At 37.5% G+C, this 22,381-nt stretch overlaps 2 protein-coding genes across 2 annotated transcripts in view; both read right to left on the reverse strand.

Moving 5' to 3' along the window:
• DPP4 (dipeptidyl peptidase 4) overlaps positions 1 to 4,460 on the reverse strand; it is a 40,552-nt gene extending 36,092 nt beyond the window's left edge. Inside the window, exons 1-2 of the mRNA XM_086751056.1 lie at positions 4,372 to 4,460; positions 4,206 to 4,290 (exon numbers count right to left, since the gene is read on the reverse strand). Coding sequence (XP_086607182.1) covers positions 4,206 to 4,290; positions 4,372 to 4,377 — 91 coding nt within the window. The 5' untranslated portion in view covers positions 4,378 to 4,460. The remainder of the gene's footprint in view (positions 1 to 4,205; positions 4,291 to 4,371) is intronic.
• Positions 4,461 to 10,762: 6,302 nt separating this feature from the next.
• On the reverse strand, positions 10,763 to 22,334 carry GCG (glucagon). Its single transcript, XM_086750764.1, has 7 exons — positions 22,277 to 22,334; positions 17,622 to 17,722; positions 17,067 to 17,228; positions 16,170 to 16,223; positions 14,463 to 14,600; positions 12,150 to 12,293; positions 10,763 to 11,121 (listed from the first exon to the last, which is right to left on the reverse strand). Exons 2-7 carry the CDS (start codon positions 17,717 to 17,719, stop codon positions 11,097 to 11,099), a joined length of 621 nt encoding a protein of 206 aa, XP_086606890.1. The 5' UTR covers positions 17,720 to 17,722; positions 22,277 to 22,334; the 3' UTR covers positions 10,763 to 11,096.
• Positions 22,335 to 22,381: the final 47 nt, after the last annotated feature.

Here is a 22,381-nt window from a genome sequence, read left to right on the forward strand (position 1 = left end):
AGCAAGAAATAAAAACAGCAGAAGTGTTCTACAGATAGCAATACACTGCTGGTAATTTTTTTATATTACATTGCTCAACATTTGAGTGAAGGTAGATAATCAAGTTAAATGACAGTTACAGAAGTCAAGGACACATAGCTGGAAAACATTTCCATTCTCTGTCTTTTCCTTCACTAGCTAGGAAAGTAATATATTCACATATAGCACGAAGACTATGAGGATCCTGTAAAGCAGAGCAAGGTGCATGAACACATGGGGAAAAGAGAATAGTCAGAATAGTTGGATTCAAACCAAAAGACTGCTTGGTCGGACAAGTCTACAGCGTACTCACAACAAGGCAATTAACCTGCTGTATCTCCCATACAACTTTGGACAGAATTTCAGCCGTGATTTTGATTGAAGTCCTTTGAAGCTAGATTACTGGAATTAACTACTGCTCACTGTTTATATAATGGGTCTCTAAAAAACCCCACACAAAGTCAAGATTCTTATCTAAACTTCAATTCTTGAATTTAGATTCAAAGAGATTCTACTTCAAAAAAGCCAATTTCTGATCCACAGATTTAAATTCCCTTACAGATTTTCTAGCTTTCTCCCTAAACATCTTTTACCCTAATGCCTTTCAGAACTGGGAATAACACAAGACCCCTTATTCCCAATAAAACCGTGACAGATCAGAGCTGCCAGATTCATTCACCTTACAGCACAGGTCTTCAAATATGAGGGCTGTAATACATAAATAAAATACAGAACAGAAAAAACAGAAATCTGTATTTTAAACACACTGTTCAGTTGCAAGCAGGGCATTGACACTGGCAATAGATACTCCTCCACACCACCCAGTCACAAATTTGCTTCGTTCAGGATAGAATGCAGACAGGATAGACAGGGGAAGACTGTAGATATGACCATCCCCAATAGAACAATGATAAGCTATTTGGAGATTTTTATTGCCTTTTTTTTTTTTCAGTTATACATTAACATAGCTGTGAGGAAGATCTGCAATCTCATCTCTCTTGAGTCCTCGAAGTACGAAGCTGTCTCAGCAGTCTCAACTTTCTTAAACTTCAAATCCAGGATGACAACATGAGCTTACTGGAGCCATAACCCTTAGCTCTATTTATGGTAGCTTTCTACCAGCTACTAGTAATACCCAACACATCAGTCAGGCATCAGACTCAGTACCCTCAGGCACCTTAAGGTCATTAACTTCCCCAGCACCTGCTGTGCTTTTCCAGCCTCTTCTATGCAAATTTCTATCAAAAGACTAGAGAAGCCCACACATGGTATCACCTAACCATGGCAGTAATGAGCCTTCTCATTTAGTAAGTATCTCACCCTTGGAGAATTAGAACTCTGGGTGAAGGAACCTGGTTTGTGACCAGACACTTGTATAGGACCCCCAGTATAAGGCTGTTTATGACTTGCTCACGGCAGCAGACTACTAGATATTGCACTGTCTCCATTCTGCTCTTCCTCCCACTCCTGGCCTTCCTGCCCAGCCGGCTGTAACAAGAACCACAGTTAGAGAAGAGGTAATGTTGTATGGCCACTGGATGTTTCAATCGGCCTTTTGCATCAGTTACATGAGAATAAAAAAAAATGGGAGAGGCATAAGTGAATCATGAGCAGGCAGACCACATTTTTTTAGAAATTACTCATGCTTTAAGGGTAACCACTTGCTATTGTAGTCACCTCCTGAACAACTCCCCAAATTATAACAATGCTTTCATCGCCACACTTCAAATACAACTCTCAAGGCTATTTTGAGATTAAACTGATGCAAGTAGCCCCATCTGGTTATTAAACATTAAATAAGGTGGCAAAATAGGCAGTGGGTATAAACAAAAAGTATAGAATTTTGTACACAGCTCTGGCTGAAGGCTCTCAAAGTAAATGCTGAAGGGCTGTACCCAAAATTTGGAGAAGGGTTCCCTAATCTAAGTCTGCAGTATTTGACCATGCTAAATGGCTGCAAGAGAAGAAGCAGAAGTTCCAGTTGCCAGGCCTACAGTCCAGCCAACAAGTCACAACGCCTCTGGAGAGACAAAATTTCACAACCTTACACAATTCCACAGCACTGGAGCCCATTTATCAAATTAATTCTGTGCTACATAACTACTAAGCTTATGAAATCAAAGTACATCGAGAAGCATGGGAGGGAGAAGAACAGCAGGCCAAAGATACGAAATCCAAACTCAAAGTTATCAGTATGTATCAATAATCGTTGTTTTCACTCCCTGCACAATGCTTGAACTATTGGGATGAAATAAAGACTTGACTGCAATCACAATGACTTTTATCAGAACAGACTTTGATTTCACACACAGTCATGTGAGCTGCTGCTCTTCCTCCCCACTGCCCCTCAATTTTGCCACCTTTCATCTCGTACTCAAGCACCCGTACTGACCCAGGAGGCATCCTCAGCTGACTCGCATGCCCTGAGGTTGTTCATAAAGGCCATATATCAAACTGTCAGTGATTGAGTACTCTAGTCTATAAAGAGGTAATTCTAAGTGCACCTGTACACTCTCGGCTAACAGAAAACATTTGTTTAGTACTCCTCAGTCAAAAATTCAAAAGCACCCTGCAGTTCCTGAGCTGTAATGGTCACAGTTGTTACTCAGGTGTTTCTTGCCAGCCTGATCTGGGAAGAGACAGGAACTCTAGTTTTTTTACTGGGACCTCTCCACCTCAGTCCTTATTGTATCCAGAGGGACCCAGAGAACTACCTGGGTGTGCTAGGTAACTTCCCACACATTAGTCTGAGCCAACAGTAAGAAGACTGACACATTGCCTTACTCTTTTACAAGCAAAATGATGCAAGCCAAGGCTGACAGCATGATGATACCGTATGCCATCCAACAGAAGCGTATCTTTAAAATAAAATTTATTTACTCTATACTCAATGACTGATTCTAAATTACACCCACTTCTACAACAAAAGGACTCCTATGCTACAATTCACGAAGGAAGAAAACCCATTTGATTTCCAGTAAGACATAACATTGGCATTAAGGTAGACAAGCACCAGCTCTTCAGCAGAGTTCAGGCTCGCACACTGAATTCTTTCATCAGGTGTTATGCCTGCACACATGCATCTGATAAGTAATTAAGTCCCCTTCTCTTGCTCTTCCCAGCTTCTGAAACTGAGAGTATTTTCTGTCACCTCAAAAATCTGCTTTTTTGAGATAAGTGGCAAAAAGCTGCCCAAAAACTAATGGAAAAGTGAGTCAGCCTCCACCAACGCAGGTTTTGGCCCAGAAGGTATGGGATTCAGACATCCAGACTTTGAAAAGTCCAGCTTTTAGTGACTGTGATATTAATAATGACAGAGCTTAATCACAAAAAGAGTTGAACACAGATTATGCCGTACCAACACCAGCGGACACAAGTTTCGCCTCTTTAACTGACACACGAAAAAGCCACTAGAACTTTCTGTGCGCACAAGCAATTGCTGCGTTCATTTCTGAGCACACTGTCAAGATCAACATACACATCTTCACACTTCTTGGGGTGCACCTCACAAACAGAAAGCCAAAGGTCTAGTCTAGAAAAACACTTCGTTTCCTTAGAGTTCGCAGAATTCTACATATCAGCACAGTTCAGCTGTTAATCATAAGAACAAAAAGAGAGATTAACTGCAGCTCTGTCCTACCAGCTGGAAGCAATACACTGCTTGATGAGGATTTAATGCTGTTTCACATTAACGTCCAGAGCTACAAGGACAATTTGAAAAGTACAAACCAATCAGAGTCCAAAAACGCACTGCGAATCTTTTCCTACTTTTCTGTCCTCTGTAACTGTGCTATGTATATAACTTCACTCAATAACGTTCACAAAAGTTACACAAACAAAACAAATTAGAGGGAATAGAAACATCTCTTCAATACACTCTAGAAAATGGACTAACTGGCATTTTACTGCTGGTTCTACAGCCTTCAGCTGCATAGGAAAGGAAAATGCTGAAAATCATAATGCGCATAAACCGGTATTTTCTCCGCTCACAAGGGACTTTTTAACTCCTCCACCCCGCACCCCCGTCCTCCCAGGTGAGACACCCTCTTGATGAAGTTTCCAGTTTTCCAGGAGCTCCAGCTCTTTCTACCCCGCTCCCTAAAGCACAAACTTGCAGCAAAACTTCTCCCACCCCGCCGACCCCCCGAGCCCAGCAGAGCCCCCCCCCGGCCCGGCCGCAGACTTACTGCCGGTGAGCAGAGCCAGGGGCACGGCGATGACCGTGACGACGACGGCGACCCCCAGGATCCCCAGCAGCCACTTCAGGAAGGTCTGCAAGGAGCGCTCCCGTCAGACGGCGGCCGCGGCCCCGCAGGGCCCGCGTGTGCCGCCGCACCCCCCTCCCCAACGCACCTTCATGGCGGGGCCGAGCCGAGCGCGGCGGAGTGCCGCTGCCCTGGGCGCAGGAGGCGAGCGGGACAAACTCCGCGGCCGCGCCGCTGCCTTCGGGGGCTTGCGCTGTGAGCGGGGCTGGGCGCCCGGGGGCGGCTGCCGCGGGCAGGAAGCAAGCAGCGCCAGGCAGCGGGTGCTTGTGCGAGAGCCCGGCTTTCCGGCTGGCGCCGCCGCGCAGCCCCGCGCGGCGCGGTGTTCAGCGGCTTCTGCCTCAGGTCAGAGCCTGGGAGCGCGGCGGCACAGCTGGGCGTTATCGGGGAGGGACCTCCGGCACCGGACCGGTTTCTGTAGGAAATCAGATAACGGCCGCACAGAGGGGCCAGACGTGAAATGCCTCCGAATGCTAATGGCAGAGCTCCTCGTGCTTTGATAACGGCAGCGTTTCTTGTAAAGTTTCTGCTCTTTGAACTTCTGTCTCTAGCAATCAAGCCATGGAAAGACTGATAAAATTGCAGGAAGGGCTTACGTTTATTTCTTTGGCACTGGTTCTTGGCATAAAAGAGAGGTGGATATGTAAGTCTGCAGAATGGAATTTTAAATTAAGACTAGAAAATGGAAGTGTAGGATAAAAGTTTAAAATTTAGCTCTGAAGGTGACCCTGATTTATCACAGCAGTGATAAAATTCTCCATTTCCAAGGAGAATTTTGAGTGTGGGTTGAGATAGTAGAACTAATTGGTGGAAAAGACTGAGGATAACCTGTAAATCAACACTATAAAGCATTCGATTGTTTAAAAAGCTGAGCATTCACCAAGTAGTCAGAAAGCTGTGGGAGCTTCTGGAATTATTTTAAGAGAAGAATTCTAGCCTCAGAAAAGTGATTATTGAGTGGTGTGACTTGTGCTTTTGGTTTGCTCCATCTTAACTCCCCCCTCCCTCCCCCCCCCCCCATTTACAGAACACTAGGAGTTACCAGAGAGAGATGTAGATATTTTACAACTTGAGACATGGAACAGAAAAAGTACATGATCCGCTAAAGCAAGAGGAAGAGACTTGAAGCCAAGGGAGATAGCAAATGTTCTTAGTCTTGCCTTCAAAATACTTGTCAGAGCTTTCAGTATTGTTTTGCTGGTTGTTCCTGATTCCACTTCTGCAAATTGAGCACAGCATTTAGTATTTTGCTGCTGTTTCTTAAGTCATCTGTATCTGGAGGTGCGTTAGTAACTTTTTATGATAGATGCATCTCCTTTAGAGTAACCGAGAGTATTTACCAACATTAAGGGTTTGTCAATATGGAAGGCAATAGACTTCATCTAGATAAAAACTTATGCTCTGCTCACTATACCATTCTCCTTGAAGATTGTGGTTACTACTGGTTATGAATTTACACTATGCTGGTTATATTGGTTTACCTTAGGAATACCATTAATGTGCCCTGACAGTGGTTCCATGCAGCTCAGTTTAAGTTTACAAAGGAGGATCTAACATGCTGCAAATTCACAGCTTGCTTAACACGAATTTCTGTGCACAGATAAGTCCATTTTTATGAAAAAAAAAATCACAGTGACATGGCAATCTTTTACATTACTTTTCGAACTAGTATCACATATAAGCTGTGAGATGCATGACTGGAGTTTCAGAATGTCTTACAGCTTTACTTAAAAACAAAACACCCCCCCCAACACCCCTGGGGTGCATTTTCCTTTTTCCAGTGAATAAGAGTCACAATAGCTATATAATTTGGCCAATCTGTCCTTTGTTTTCTAAACATTTGAGCAGTGACCATCACTGTGTCTCAAAGTATAGTACAGTTAAATGATAATCTCAGTCTTGCGATAAAATGTACCTAAATGTTATCAAGCTTTTCATAGCCAAGTTGCAGTTTAATAATGTTTTGAGAGATTACCTGCAAGGTTTTAATGTTTCTCAGTGATAAATTTTAAGAAGAAAAAAAGACCTATGCTGACAAACCATATGGCTAGGTTCTGCTAGTTTCAGTGGGTACACAATTTTAAGTACTTTTAGAAATCTAGATTCATGTATCTAGACCAAAATGTCTAATAATCTACAGTGCTTCTGAGTCTGGTCATGCCAGAGAGGCTTATGGGACCTGGTTCTGTACTCAGAACCACCTGAGTGATCCAGTAAGGGTCAATCTAGCAGAATGTGTTTTCCATTTAGTTGCAATAGTTCCTAGCAGTGATTCTCTACACCTTGGGAAAATCTCAAGTTCGTCCTGTCTGATCAAAATACCTGTGGTCCCAAAAATGATTGTGCTTCTGGTGCTCTTTCAGATTGTCTTTTGTGATATCCTCATACTTAAAAAGGTGCTCCGGCTAATGTTTCAAATTGCTTTATACCCTGGTGTTCTTTTGCAATCAGATATGTATCAATATGATGCCAAGATATTAAAGAAATGAATATCCAGCAGTGGCTGCTACCCAATAAAATTTGAACAGCCATAGCTGTTCAATATATTGTGTGCTAAACACAGAAGTATTCATAAAGAAGTTGTATGTTTAAGAAGAGCTACTTACTAGGAAGAACCAAAATACAGCTTTCAGCGTGAAGATTGGCTTTCCCAGACACTTGGTGGACCTGCCAGATGTGATGTCTCCTTCAGACTTCTAGCCTCATTGAAATTCAAGACTTTGTTATAAGTCTGTTTATATATTTGAGTCGTTCCTGCAGAAACATTTGGAGAAGTCAGACAGGAGCAATGGAAAACATAAGCTTTCTCTGCGGAACAACAACAACAAAAATTATTGTTTGTGACTAAAATGTATACAGTCTACTTTATAGGTGCAATAATGTGTTCCAGATGTCTCAATGTGTGCTATGGGAGAGAAAATATGTGCTGGAGAAAGTTCTGTACTGATTCAGTGACTCACTTCAAATGTGCTGTGAGGAAGGGAAGGAAAAAGTGCTATTAGCACTGAGAAGTGTTCAAGTTCTGCTTGACTAAGTGTGCCTTTTGATACCAAATATACTAAAAATGTTTGCTTTTTCAGAAATAATTTATTTTTGTTTATTTGCATTTTGAGGCTGAAATGGCGTAAAGACAGTTTTGTAATTAATAATTAACTGGTTCTCTTTGAGAGGATGTGAAGAGAGTGTTAGCTGTAAATCAGGAAAGGAAATGAGGAAAAACCTGTTTTCTGCAGTTATGTAGTTGGGACAACTGATTCAATGTGGCTAGTCACAGCTGTCATTCATTTCTTTCAAGTTTATGTATTTTTATTTATAAAATTAATTTCCTGGCAACTGAAGAATCTTGCCCGGGTCCTCAGAGCACAGCTGAATGGTTCGAGTATCTCAGATTTCTGTTCATTTTTATTGTATTAATTCCAATTAGTGGTCTTGTTTTGCTTTAATATGCTTATTTTTCCAGATACTTACTAAATAGGGTGGAAGAGGAAGGATGCTGCCCACCGAGCATACAAAATACAGTTAATAACGGAGATGATATTGGGAACCCTTTTTAATGTAAGGCCACCTGGAAGTTCTAGGCAGCACATGTGCAGATACACAGAAGACTCTAGATACACACATGAATTCATGGAATATGGAATTGTAGAAGGTGCACATCCGCAATACAGTCAGAACATCTGGGCCAGTGGTACTGTTTTCATACAACTTAAAGAAGATATAAGGTTCAATTTTCTAGTAGAGTGAATAAGTCAGTGTGGAGTGAATGAAAACAAAAAATAATTAAGTTTATGCACCATAAACTGCATCTATGATACATTTACAATGTATTTCAAGTAAGATGGGACTCATACCCTAATTCTTCTGTGGACTTAAAACTCTCATCAGGTGAAGAGGAGCATCGCAACAGTACCATCTTTTATAGCATGCTAGTTGAGACCCCTCATACACACCAGGGCCTGTGATTTTAATAAGTTGTACACAGTTTAGATCCTTGACTGTAAGGAAAAGTAATGTTTCTGAGGGTGGGTGAGGGTGTAGCCATGTAGATAATGCTGAAACATGCTCCTGAGCGGGATTCCCTTCCGCTTCCTGTGCTCTATCTGCTGAGAGCAGGTTGAAGCTCCCTCGTACAAGCAGCAGCACCACAGCCAATGCAGTCAACTTAATGACCGAGAGCTGTAACACTGCCTGTAGACTTTGAAAGCCATCTCTTTCTTAAAAGGAGTCTTCAGGCCACTCTGTTCCTAAATGTCTCTACCAATGTACTGCTCACAGCATGTAAGGCTGGGAATTGTGTCTCTCCCTTACTAGAGCACAAAATTAGGGTTAAAACATAAATAGGAGTTCTCTCCAGGCTTGAATGCTGCAGCTATTCAGCTGTCACTCAGCCTGCAGACATGGGTAGCTGTTGTCCACTAAAAGACACATTTTAAAGAAGTGACTGCTACTTATTTCTCCCTATGTCTGTACCATTCACTGAATTTCATCTAGTATGTGTAAAATATCCAGCACATACCTCATTTTTGATTCCATAGGGACTTGCTCTGTGATTTCAGGATATGTAAGTCCTAGTCCTGTTGAGCTAAAATATGTGTTTGGAACTTCTGGAACATGCTCAACTTTGTCTCACTTCTGAAGAAAGGATGCCTTTTGATTCATATGCTAGATTGGGACTCAGAAAATTTGAGATTAAATATTTTTACTGTCTTCCATACAAGCTGCATAACTTTGAGATAATAATTTATACCCCTCTGTTCCTAAAAACATATAATTTGTAGAAATATGGGAAAACAGTATTTTCATAGCTGATAAAGCCATCACCAGGAGGTGCTCGAATACACTGGTGACAGACACCACTGGAAAATGCATTTGTAACTCAGGAATCCTGTCCTTCAGAGCACTAAATATCGTGGAAATAGTGGAATAAAACATTTTAAAGACAATGGCTCTGTCTATGGAAATATACTAGTTTACCGTTTGTACCATTTCAGTCTGGACCGTATACATCCAACTGTGTATAACTGAATCTTTTTCAATTCCAGAAGCACTTGGAACCAAACCACTGTGTACAAATGGGATTAAATAAACAATATATATGCATACATTCTTTTTTTCCACCCTTTAAAAATCTTTGGTGGTATTTGGATGCTATGACGGGGTTTTTTTAGCACAAGGTTCTATTGAGTTTTAATTGTTTAAAGCTGAAATCTTAGAAAAGCTCTCTGTTGCTGTCAAGAAGCTGTTCTAGATGTCAAGTTGGGTATCATCAGTCCTGATCTGAAACTACAGAATATTGGTTCCTGTAGCAGTTTGGGAGGGCAATCTAATTGTATTTTTCCAGAAATTCTAGACTGTCAGTGATGTTCCTTCTCCTTGCAAGGGGGTTGGACTAGGTGACCTTTAAGGTCCCTTCCAACCCAAACTGTTCTATGATTCTATGAAAGTTTAAGATGCCTTTAAAAAACAAACGAGACACAAAACAATACTAGTTATTTGTAGCAGAAGTTATAGGTGCTAATAACACCTGATTCAACAACGCTCCTGCTTCACATAAACTTCTATTAGGTACTTGCTAAGCCCATTGGCTTTCTCTTAAACCACTTGCCCTTTTGGAGATTTTAATATAGATTCCTGGCATATTGCTGTTATAGCAGGGGGAAAAAGGGGGGTTTGAGGAGTCATCAGAAGTAAGAGGTGCATAACAGCAGCTGTGGCTATTTGAGAGTGGCAGGTACTATCATACCTACAAAAAGATGCCCTGGCCAGCTGAGAGTATAATTGTTTGGGTTGCTAGAAACACTGAGATCTGGAAGCCAAATATTCTGTCACCATAATGGAAAAGTTACAGTACAAGGTTGCTAAAAGCAAGAGATGATGGACAAAGCAGTTCTCAGAGGAAGAAGGAAGAAAATAATACAACACAGAGTGACTCTAGGGCCATTTGAGTTGGTTTTACTTGGCAATCTTATAAAATCTGAAGAAATTATGTGGCAGTTTTCACTAATAATGGAGTATATTGCACTTAATATTTTTCAAAACTGTCCTCCTGCTTTTGCTGAGAAACAAGAATTTATGCTAATGCAGAATACTTGTCTGTTCAGTCTTGTTTCTCCCTCTGGGAAAATCTTACATGATTTCTTTTTCTACTAAAGATAATTCAAAGTTCACACAGCTCTTTTCTGAGAATCATTATGGAGAAAATGTGACAAAACAAAATGTTGAGTTTGTTTTATCATTCCAAACAAACCACTTCGAAGATCTCAGTGACACTAAAATATTAGAATAAAATGAAGTGGAGTGCAAAGGGGCATAAGGGATATACATATGAAAAGTCAACAGAAAAGAAGCTTGAAAAAATTTATTTAAGGCTATCATTTAATATCCTTAAAGCTTAGCCTTTTTATAACAAAGGTTTTAAGAGGGATATTCACTTCTCAGTCATTTGTAACTGCCAGCTCCTTACAAATAACACATAAGTGGAGACTGAATCCTTTGTGTGTAGAAGTAAACTTTTTAGAAAAATAATTTTATCATTAAATATAAATGAAGTTACTTCAGTCCTAATAAATGGAAAATATGAAGATAGGGAACTTTCATAATCTTAAAGCTGTTAAGATAACCATTCCTTAGACAAGAAGTTTTCCGTATATAAACCTTTGGCAACACTAAACTATGGTACAATTATTTCCTGGCATGCAAGGTGACATAGCTGTGTTACACCCAATGTAAAGGACAGAATACAGATTTCAGAATCGCTTAATTATTGGCAGTTGATGCAGTGAAGATCTTCATTTATCCCATTTTTATTCTGCATTTTTACTGGTATTCTCCCAAAAGGTCCCTGGAAAAAAAAAAGCAGCGGCAATTAGGACATATTATAAATCTCCCAAGATTTATGAGATATGCGTGGAACATATTTTTTCTTTTTAAGAGTTAGCAGATCTTAGTTCCACAGACCTCTCAATGTCTCTCTCTAATAACAGATTGAAAACAATTATTCCTAAATGAAAAGCTTTTTAATAGTTTCTGATAATTATTTTTCTAAATTGTTTGTTTCAATGCTGAACTACAAACACAAAAATATTAAATTGTTAATAAAAACTATCTTTTAAGTATAGCATCCAAATTTTTTGAGACAATATTGGGTTTTTTTTTCAGATTTCCAAGATCACCAAGTCATTTTGGGTGCCGCAGTACTCAAAACTCTAAAAGTAATTAATTTTTACAGAGTGAACATTCAAAATTTAAAAAAATCTCACATGTGCCTTGAGTTTTATTATTTTTTTGAAATGCTTTGTTAATGTTAACAAATAATTCTTAAATATTAACTTGTTGACAGAGCTCAGATAGAAATGTGACTTTTTTCAACAGCATTTGCCTATATACAGGCGAACTAAACCACAGTTCTTAAATAGTTAGCTAGCAAGAACTCAGATTACAGTACCCTATTCCCTAATGAGAAGCCACAATTTAAGGCGGTGTTTTATATTATGGTCTTTAAAGAATAATCACTTTGGTATAATTTTATCAATAAATATTTCTGATTTTATAATGCCCATGCAAAGGAGAGTTTTATTTTTTCAATAATTTAGTATGACCTCACTTCTGGTAACATTCAGTGGCAAAACTCCCCTCAAGTTAAATAGGAAAATATTAAATAGGTTCACCACTGATGCAAAATACAAATTATATTTGGAATGAGTTCTGTGTAGTGTCTTATCCTTGTTCGGCACTGTCTATAACAACGTTTGTAAGACAGTTACAGATATGCCAATAGTTAAGAGAAAAATTAGCGGTATTTTCCTTATGTGTGACAAATAGATTTAAAACCTCAGTATACTAAGAATAACACAATCAAAATTCAGGCACCTTTGGGTAACTTTTGTGTTAATCAGCCATTTTAGGAACTCTTTGGCAGCCATGTCGTCAAGGACTTTGTTGATATCACTGGTGAAAGTGCCATCTGCATGTCTTCGGCCCATTTCTTCGGCCACAAGAGTTTTTTCTGCGAAACTTCAAAGGGAAGAAATTATCAAACAATTTGCAGATTAAAATAAACAAACTGTTTAAAAGGGCCTCATTACAGGATTCTAATACAGTGCACATTTCCACTTATTTTAAAGAGTTAAGGGTTGAGCCTGATGTTATGGCTCAGTACAGCACGATGTATATCAGAACATCTTTTGATGTACTAACAACAGAATAAAGCATGGAAGTCTCCCTTTACTAGATGAGGACTGTTCCTTTAGGTCACTCTAAATTCCTCTCTAGCGCTTTTTGGAAAAACCATACATGCAAAAACATATCCCAGACTGTGATGTCTGTGCCAAGTAGACTAGGCATCAATAAAACTCACAGGAGATTTATTAAGAATCGTTGTTTAAGAAATATCACTACTAAAATATTAAGTCAAATTTTTGTACTTTTTTTTTCTCTTTTAATTTGACTTAAGTCCTAGTTATATACTTACACTTAGATTGTGTAAGTATTTAGATGTTAAGAGCAGCAACTTTTTTTTGGAGGTTAAAAAAACTTCGTTACCACACTTGTATAAAAATCTATGTGCTTGTTTGCTGTACAATAGCATTTTATATTTGGAATCAGATCCTGATTCCTACTCTGTCCTTTTTTGATCATTGGAATACCATTACACCAGGGGCCTGGTTTAGAAAACTGTCCTCTCTTGTTTCATCCCGTCAAATATAGGAAGATTTTTATTAATTTCATTAAGGTGGGCTGATACTGAAGCACACTGTGCTCTGGGACCCATGACAGGCAGACTGCTTCTTTTCATGCAATAATTCAGGGAAGGCTATATATACAAGTTTGACCACTAAATACTAAATACTGGGAAGCAGAAGGGTAGTCTAGATTTAACTGTCCATCTAGGTTTCTAAGTTCAGCTCAGATAGGTTGTAATCTCTCCCTCTTTCACATACTGAAATACTCTATTTCTGCTCATGAAAATAAGACATAACAGAAAAACAACTGCAAATCTGAACATCACTATGAAGTGGCGACAGCCTTTCCCTTCTCTATATAGCTGACCTAATTTATTTAACTCTGTTTTTTTCAGGAAATCATCATTATTTACAAAATTTACTTTTACCTATTTAGTCTTCCTTGAGTACAACACACAATCTTATCTTACAGATTATATTTTATTGTTTTTGTTATTTATTATTTTATATAGTGCAAGAGACTTACATAGTACTTTACAGCTGGTAGAATATATAATCAGAGGATGAACTGAAATCGCTGCCCCGAAGAGCTTACAGTCTAAAGGTGCAAATAAGTACAGAACAGTAAAAGGTGGAGAGTGGCATGTGCATGGTAGCTCTTCACCATGCAGAGTTGGAAATACAATGATATAGAAGGTGCCTGCAGGAGATTGAATGTAAGGCCCTTCTAAGTGCAAGACTATCATGAAAAAAGATGTAAAGTCATGAGTGAGTAGATGAAGTGAATAGGCTTGAGAAATCTGCAGTGAGTATGTGAAGAACAAGAGATTAATGAAAGTGATCAGAGACATACGTAGGTCAAAACTGTGGAGCACTGCATCCAGGAAACCATGAACCGTAGCAAAAGAAGTGGAGGTATCTTAAAAAGGAAAGTAAGTCATAGTTGTAGAAAATGATAGTTATTTTGGCAGCAGCAACTTTGGGAGACTTTGTGTGGCATGGGAAGAGGAAAAGAAGTCATCAGTTACTGCTGGGAGTGATCACCAGCACATGGAGTACAGCTGATGACATAGGTAAAAATTTAGTCTTGGAAATATTGCAGAGGAAAAGATTGACTGTGAAAGGGAAAAAAAGTGAGGAAGTAATTTAAGATGACACTGACTTGAATCATCACAATGATAGTTAAGGAGACTGTAAGCAATGTTATGTAAAGGGGGAAAGGTAGTAGTTAGAGGAAGGTCTGGTTTAGTTTTAGGTATGTTGACCTTAAATATAACTTGACCTTTTAGAGTGTAAAAGCATACTGCACAGGTTTGTTTTAATCTGTATTTGAACTTAATAATTTAAAGTGGTAGTCTAACACCCACAGAATATCTTCTATTATAAAAGAAAAACATGTAGTACAGAAGAATGATCAAAAACACATCAAAGTTTCATCAGATTTGATTTCTAACCCCAAGAGCAAGGAAAAAATTAATAATAGGAATGGATCGATTCTTACTCTCTTCTTCCTCGTCCATTCACTAACCAGGCAATGAACTCTTTGGCAGCTTGACCTTCCAAATAAGAGGTGATGTCACTGGTGTAGGTGCCTTCAGCATGCCTCTCGAATTCAGCATGACGCTTGGAGATTGCATTGCTGGAAGAAGAGCCAATACTCTAGCAGCAGACTGCATAAGGACTTTTTTTTTTTTTCCCAGCTTTTATTGGTTTCTGTTTCCCACCCACCAGACTAGCATTTCTTACGAGGGAGAGGTGTTTTTTCCCTCTCAAATTATTCTTTGTATTTTTTTTTTCTTTATATTTCAGTTCCGAAGGCATTGTCTGTGTGGAGATGCCTCAACTAGTTCTGAACAAATCAAATCAGGTGCTGAAAGCAAATACAGCTGCATTGGAATGGTCTGCTAGATTGATTAGCTGTGATCAACAAACTGTGTTGTATTCTACCGTCATACATTTTGTTACCTCTGGTGTTACCTAAAAATTTCCATTAAGCCACTCTTCCTGCCTTCATCTTAATTATTTCTTAGCCAAAGTGTTCGGAATTAATTCCTTTTGAATTGTTTTGTGAACACCCTGACCAAGTGATAATTTTGGAACTATTTCAAGCCTGATCACCTTCACCTTAATAGAGAAAGACAACTGCCTTCTCCCTTCTTACACCTCATTGTGCTTCTTTCTCTGATACAGCACAAACTTATATCATGCTGGCCCTTAGGAAGGCAAGCCACACTGCGAACTAGACATATTATGGAATATTTTCCTTTAACAAGTTCCTTAGCATTTCTATTTCAGAATTTTCTAATTTCCACCCAATTTTCAGGGCTTCTAGCTCTTTCTATTATTTTTTATCTTCTTGGGATTTCACCATTCCTCCTAATTTAGTACCATATGCACTTTTCATCAGCATACTAACTAGAGTTGTTTGGAACATTTGTAATTAAATATTAATTTTGTTGAGATACGTTGTTTCATTTAAGCTGAAACATTATTATAGATTTGTTGCTGATATTGACAGTGTTTTGAATGGAAAGATCTTTGCGATCTGGGCTATCCTTTTGGAATTTCTGATAAAAGGAAGAATGAATATAGGTATTTCAATCTGTTTTGCCAAAACACTTACTGAGTTTTTGTTTTATTTGTTTTAAATTTCCAACCCGCCAGCCTTCTCCCAAAAACATTGTCAAGAAACAAAATTCTGTCCTCCAGCAGGTCTTGTATTCTCCTTTCCTGTAATAAGTATTTTATGTAGCATGGGACTGAGTGCTTAGGGCTGAGCATTGTATTGTGTTTTATCAGCTCTCTGCAAATTGGAGCCTGGCCATTTTCCTTTCATTAGTCTTCTCACTGATTTTCTTTTCCTCACCTTTTTTTTCTTTTTTTTTTCCTCTCAGTGTTTTTCTATACCAAGTTTTTATTCTTATCTTGTTCTCTACACTCTACTACTTGGAATGTCCTTTCCTGAAATCTATTCTCATCCTGTTGTATTCCTTGAAGCCATTGTATATAGCTATAGAACAGAGCTACAGGAATAAATGGCATAGGGACATTTCCTCTTTCCTTGTAAAATGTAGGTGTGAGAATTTCTTTTCATAAATATTTCTTGGACTGTGGTAGCATTGTAAAGAATACTAGTTGTTTTCTTTCTTGTTTAACAGAAAATAAGCTCAAGCTGTTTTGGAGTAATAAGTTGTGGCAACTAGAATACCTTGAGGGCTGGTCTGAGAATTTGTCGTTTTCTTTGTCCTCCTGTCCTTGTTGGCTGTAGTGGAATTCCACAATCATTAGATCATTATTACCAGTACATTATAGAGCATGCATAAGCTGATAAGATTTTATGGATTATTATTTAAATATTATGATAAACAACAATGGCTGATAGGTGAATATTATAAATAATATCAGGCTTATGAATATAAATTAATACAATATCTAGACATTATTACCCTATACTTTAAAGACTTCCACAGGGATTTAAAAGCATTGGTATAGTAGATTTTTTGATTCTGTAGAAAGATCTTCTGTAGAACATGGGGCATAGAATTATATGCTTTTACATTATTCTTGCTCTCAGCTTGGTAGCTTGTGTTTGATCAAAGTGTGTTTTCAAAAAAAATGCCAACTCATGCCTTAACAGTATACTTGTGATACTGGTAAAGTGTCCAGTGGTCAACAAAACTTAAACGTTAGTTCCATTTTCACAAATGAAACTTCTGGATTAGCATATCCATAGATAGAACAGTTTTATTAAGGCCCAATGGCCCAGACCTTTACCTTATATTTAGATATCTTATTCCTATTGAACTTAATTCATTCACTGAAACAATCTGTCCCAAAGAGGCTGAGATAGTCTTTTTAGATGGCATATCAGGTAATATACTGATACCGCACTTGATTTATCCAAATACTTTAAACTGAGTTTATATACATTCCCCATTTGTAATAACATATTAACATTGTATATAACTTTTCCTGAAATACTTTTAGTTATTTAAGGATTATACATGGTCTGTGATGGGAAGCTGAAATCAAGAAACTGAATTCAGCAACATTTTTGGCTGTTTCTGTATATGGAGATCTATAGAAATGTGACCAAAATGCTTACCCATTTCTTTTAGTGCTCATTAACCATTGCACAAAGTCCTGAGCTCGTCTAGTGTCCAAGTACTTGCTGTAATCACTGGTGAATGTGCCTTGTGAGTGACGTTTCACTTCATTCAGCTGTCTAGATTCATCTAATGGTTCAGATTGGGAAGCTTTGAATGATCTGTGAAAATTTTAGAACTTGTCAACTGGCAATGGTTATAGTACATTCTACAGGTGCATTTGTGTTTATTTTAAAAATACTATTTTATACTCTTGCAAAGTAAAAGCAAGTGGCATATTGATCACTAGCTGGCAAGTAAAATGAATTAGCATAGCAGACTGGATTGCACAATTACAAGGTCTTACTGGCTAACTAAGGCAGCTATTGTTTATAATACCAAAAACTTCTACAATCCTTTGCAATATTAAAAACTTTTGCCAATTACAGTGGTAGATCAAGTACTGTGTAATAGTATACAAAAAATATCTTTAAGTCATAGTATGTTTTGCTTCAAACTGTAAGAAAACCAAGTTCAGGGCAAGTGTTTCTAGAAGCTTGATCTAAAGAATTTACCTTGATTTCTCCTCTGCATCTTGAAGAGGATTTTGCCAGCTGCCTTGAACGATCATTAAAAGAAGCCCAGCAACAAAATAAACACTTTTCATTTTCATTGCCTGTCAAAACAGAAATAAGGCAACAAATAAAAATGTAATCATCTTTACGTATGTCTGAAACAATTACATTGAAAAGAGACATCCTTAATGCTGATCTAAACTTGATGATATTGAGGCCCCACGAGGATGGGGTCCATCTCCAGAGGATGGAGACTGTAGTGGAGATGTCGTCTCTTGTTTTAGTGTTTAGGCTCTGGTCTCTATTCTAGAATGCAAGGTGAGCTGAAAGCAAGTGCATCCTCACTCTCTTTTGTAATATGAGGATAAAGGTCTGTATCTCCTTTGCTCTGTGTCCTGCTGATGGCAAGCATTAGATCTGTTTCTGTAATATTGTTTTATTGCAAAACTAGGGTACTGGTGTGACTTTTAATTTTCTCCAGCTCATTCACTAGAGAAAAAACAAAGGAAATGTCTGTCAATAATACTGTCATATTAGCAGCCCCTCATTCTTTCCTTCTGGCCCTTCACTCTCCTTTTAAAAGTTTATTTGAATTAACAGATATTGCAGCAGTAGGCCTCTGGACTTAATAATGACTTATTAATAGGTGTGACTTCTTAGAAAAAAAACAACCACCAAACCACCCACTGGCTTGTGTTCAATTCATGACACAATAGGTTTGTCTCCCAGATGTAATTTTTAACTATGTAACAGAAATGGCTACATTATTGTTTGTGTCTTCATGATGTGCACTGTAATAAGTTGATTGGTCTCGCTGACTTTAACGTGAGATTATTCAATGTAAACTACAGTATTACAGCTTGTACAAACGCTTGGTGATCCACAGCCAGGCTAAAATTCCCTTACTTGCGTTAGTGACTGGTTTAGGCCTAAACAGGAAACCAGAGGAAGTCTACTTACAAAATCAACTAGTGTATATTGTTTATTTTTTATTATTTTGGATCACTTAAATTTATTGAATGAATGTATAGAAAAGGAAATGAATTTAAAATTTCGTTAGGTACTTTTGATCTTGGCAAAAAAATTGAATATGCCGCTCATTCAGGGGCTAAGTGCTCATTCATTGAATGATGAATAGTAAATGCTCATTCATTCTAATTTTAAAATCCATGTGGATCACAATATTAATCTGCTGTAAAGCAACAGAAGTTGTGATGAGTTCACATCAGCAAAATGTCATTGGAAATAATTTCATCATGTACTTGGACTGCTACTTGTGTATTTGAAAGAGCCCTTCTGCCATCCATGACACTTTCCTATGGAAGTTTATGTTACAGTCTGAAAATCAAAGGGAGAAAGGAAAAATAAGTGCACTGAAGTAAAGTGGTAGATGGCATGGTAGATGGCAAAGCAAGATCCAGCCAAAAAACACCCTCCCCTCTAAGTGTAATCTGTGCTGAGCTCCTCCTTCTCCACTGGAGAAGTTATTTATTGAAATTCAATGATTTTATAAAATAAGGCAGTCTGAGTGAAAATGTACCTTTTCTCTATTGTGAAGCCTTGTCCCAATAGGCTGAATTTAAATATACTATGGCCTGGAGGAAGGCATAAGAAAGTTATGAAGGAATGATGTGTAGAGAAGGTGCAGATTACTCTGTCTTGAGATTTTGAGTTGCCTCTGCACTGAGCAGTGCAAATGGGGAGGCTATATGAACATCTCTGAAAAAGTAAACTCCTGCATCAAAAACTTTACTGCTTTACTCCTACTCTGCCCTAGTAGTCTGCCCAGCTTCAGAGTAGATTTTTAATGAATTATTTCTTCCATCTATTATAAAATACTGCATAGTTGGAGATGCAAAGCTTGACCATTGGTAGGCGTTTTACCTGTGGTTAGAAAGAATGTATTGCTTCTGGTACTTTGTGAGGCCTGATTTTTAAGAGAATCTAAATTAATAATATAAATATTTTACTAGAATACCTCAGTGCCAGTATCAAAATATTTAAGGCAATCAAAATCTTAACAAAATCTTAATCAAAACGAGGAAAATAAATTGATGAATAAGATTTTCTGATGGATTGTACTATTAAGCAATGGCAGTCGATTTCCCTTTCTCCACCAGAAGCGACTGCCAGTGTTGCTCATTTTTTCATCAGTGTGCATGGAGATTCTTTTCTGCCTTCTGTAATATCCTGACACATGAGATTTGGTGCCTACACTTGCACATATTCCGCTATAGTACCAACAAATACTGTAGTGGCCACGTAGTCAGTCCTGTTGTAACTCCAACTATAGTCTTGGACTCTCTTTTCACTGTTTCATTTGGAGCTGTAATTTTGTGGTGCAACACTGACATCCAATGTTTATCTCAAAGAATGCATAATTGCACATTTCATAGGCTTCCAACAATGGAACAAAAGCTCTGCCTATTTTTTGGGAGACAATTCTGCTGTGGCCACAAAAAAATGGTTTGATTATAATGTAGGGACCCCCATGCTAGCTGATACAGCTGCAAATTAGTTAACTTAGACACCAGATAAAGTCTGCCTATTGCACCATACGAAAGTGAATTTGCCCTGCTTAATGGCATGCTAGCAGTTTGGTATACTTTTACTTAACCCGAAAAACAAGATAGTTTACAGCTGCCTCTAGCTTTGTTAAACTGTGGTACAGATTAGGCATAAACCTAAGTCACCGAAGTGGAATGAAAGAAATAGTTTAGTCATTAATCCAGCCTCCTTACAGTAATATCAGATAACAAAAGCTATTATTTTATATAAAACTTATAAAAACCCATATTGAAAACTCGTTGCAGTCAGTAAAGAGATTTTCAGTTATTCAATATATCTTGGATCCAACTCATGCCTACAGAGCTTTCAGATGTGAACAGTCCCACTAGCTGCTTCATGCCTTAAGAATATGTTTAAAGTTAAATGCATGTTTAGCTTCTTTCTAAATTTTTCAGAATAAAAATCTGAGGAGATTACTGAAAGAAAGATGTATAGATTAAATTAATACAATTTTTGAAATTAATACAATTTTCAAGAAGGAGAATCCTTATTAATAAAATAAGCATTTTCAAAAGTTGTTAAACTTCCGTCAAATCTGTTAGTTTAAAAATTTAGAATTGGTTTTGTTTGTTCAACGTTTATTACTTGCTATAGGTAACCCAAACCAGAGACAGCAGTTTTCAACAAGTTAAAGAAGCCACAGTTTTTAAAGAAGAAATTGTTATTTTATTATTGGGAACACAAACATGTTTTGTGGAGAAAATGAGATGATCAACAAAATAATATTTGTTTAGTTTATTCCTGCTAATAAATTAATTTCTTGATCACAAGAAAGGTTTTATTTGCTCTAAGTTATTTAGGTCACCAGTAGATACTGCTAAAAACCATGCAATCTTATTGTTAAGGTGCAGGAAAACTAAGGCTAATCTTACACAGAAAATTTTTGTTCCTATGCATATTGGACTAATGAAAATGTTTTAATTCCTTTCTGATTGGAGATTAAAAACTTAACAGGTCTCAGTTTGAACCACCAGAATGTAACAAATATGTAACTCAAATCTTGATCAGGAACTTACTTGAATATTGTTTCCTTGATCAACCTGATTTGGCTAGTTTTTCCAATATATTTTACTGCAGATGTCTTTTGTACACTATGTGCAATTTTAACTAGCTTAATTTCATTGAGTTTTCAAAAAAGAATCTTTTGAAGCCAGATTTGTATCTATTTCCAGTTTAAAAATACAAATTATGGAGTTACAGCAGTAAAAAAGGGAATATTTTTAGATGAAAATGTATGAATGGATAAAATAGATTTCTATTGACATGAAACTGTTTGCAAATAGCAATTATTTCTAATCATAAATAAATTACTTTTTCAGGTAGAAGTACTTTACGTCTAATTTACCCACCATGCTATAATGCCTTGTGGAAAGTTCTGTAAAATTTAACAGTTCTAGTCTAAGGAAATCCATAGTAGGATGGAAGGCTAAATTAAATTTTATACAATAATCACAATAACAATTGAAAGGCTTTAATTTTTACTTATGTGCTATAAAATTTTCTTTTTAGATCTTACATTGATATCAAAATAATAGTTGCTTGAGACAACCTAATCTAAAAGTAGGGCAGTGGAGTGGCAATCTGTCTTGGACAGTTTTAAATTAGTGTCTATATAAGCTCACTAATTTGTTTGCATTCTGTCAGTTTAATCCCTGTTGAGTCGTATTTAGGCAGTATCTATAAGGAGTCAATATTTTTAAACCTATGTCCATTAAATATCTCTAGAGGAGATACTAAAGGAGATAAAAATACAACAATCCATAATTATGTAGCTCACATTTAAACTCTTAAGACAAGGCATGCCTTTCTTGTTTTCATGGTTAATCTTCCTTCTTTCAATTGCTTCTGCAACTCCAACAGGTGATTTTCCTTTTTCAGATCATTCTCTGTTGAACTAATTCAATAGATTAAAAGATTTAAATGATGATGTCATTAACTCCAAACATCAATGATTATAACCACAGAAGAAAAAAAACCAATTTGCTGAAAAGATCCTGCACCTCTATTGCAAACTTTGGTCAATACAATTCAGATAATGCACTCGGCTTTCTCAAACCAATTGTACTGGTAGTTCATATAAATCTTACCTTTTTATACTTTGAAGTGATACGTAGCAGTTGCAGAAAGAGCTGCTGCTCTCTCTTCTGGAACTATGGCAAGCCTTGAAGATCCTGAGATCTGCCTAGCTGCCT

This window comes from Chlamydotis macqueenii, chromosome 6, assembly GCF_036417535.1.
Source record: "Chlamydotis macqueenii isolate bChlMac1 chromosome 6, bChlMac1.mat, whole genome shotgun sequence".
Taxonomy (NCBI): domain Eukaryota; kingdom Metazoa; phylum Chordata; class Aves; order Otidiformes; family Otididae; genus Chlamydotis; species Chlamydotis macqueenii.

Bases quoted from the DNA above. Each gene is read 5' to 3' on its own strand.
- GCG (XM_086750764.1), bottom strand. From the start codon at position 17,719: ATGAAAATGAAAAGTGTTTATTTTGTTGCTGGGCTTCTTTTAATGATC. The intron at 17,229-17,621 runs GTAAATTCTTTA...AAATTTTCACAG, and splicing joins GATGCAGAGGAGAAATCAAG to ATCATTCAAAGCTTCCCAAT. The intron at 14,601-16,169 runs GTATTCTAGTTG...CTCTTCTTCCAG, and splicing joins TTCTCAGACCAGCCCTCAAG to CAATGCAATCTCCAAGCGTC.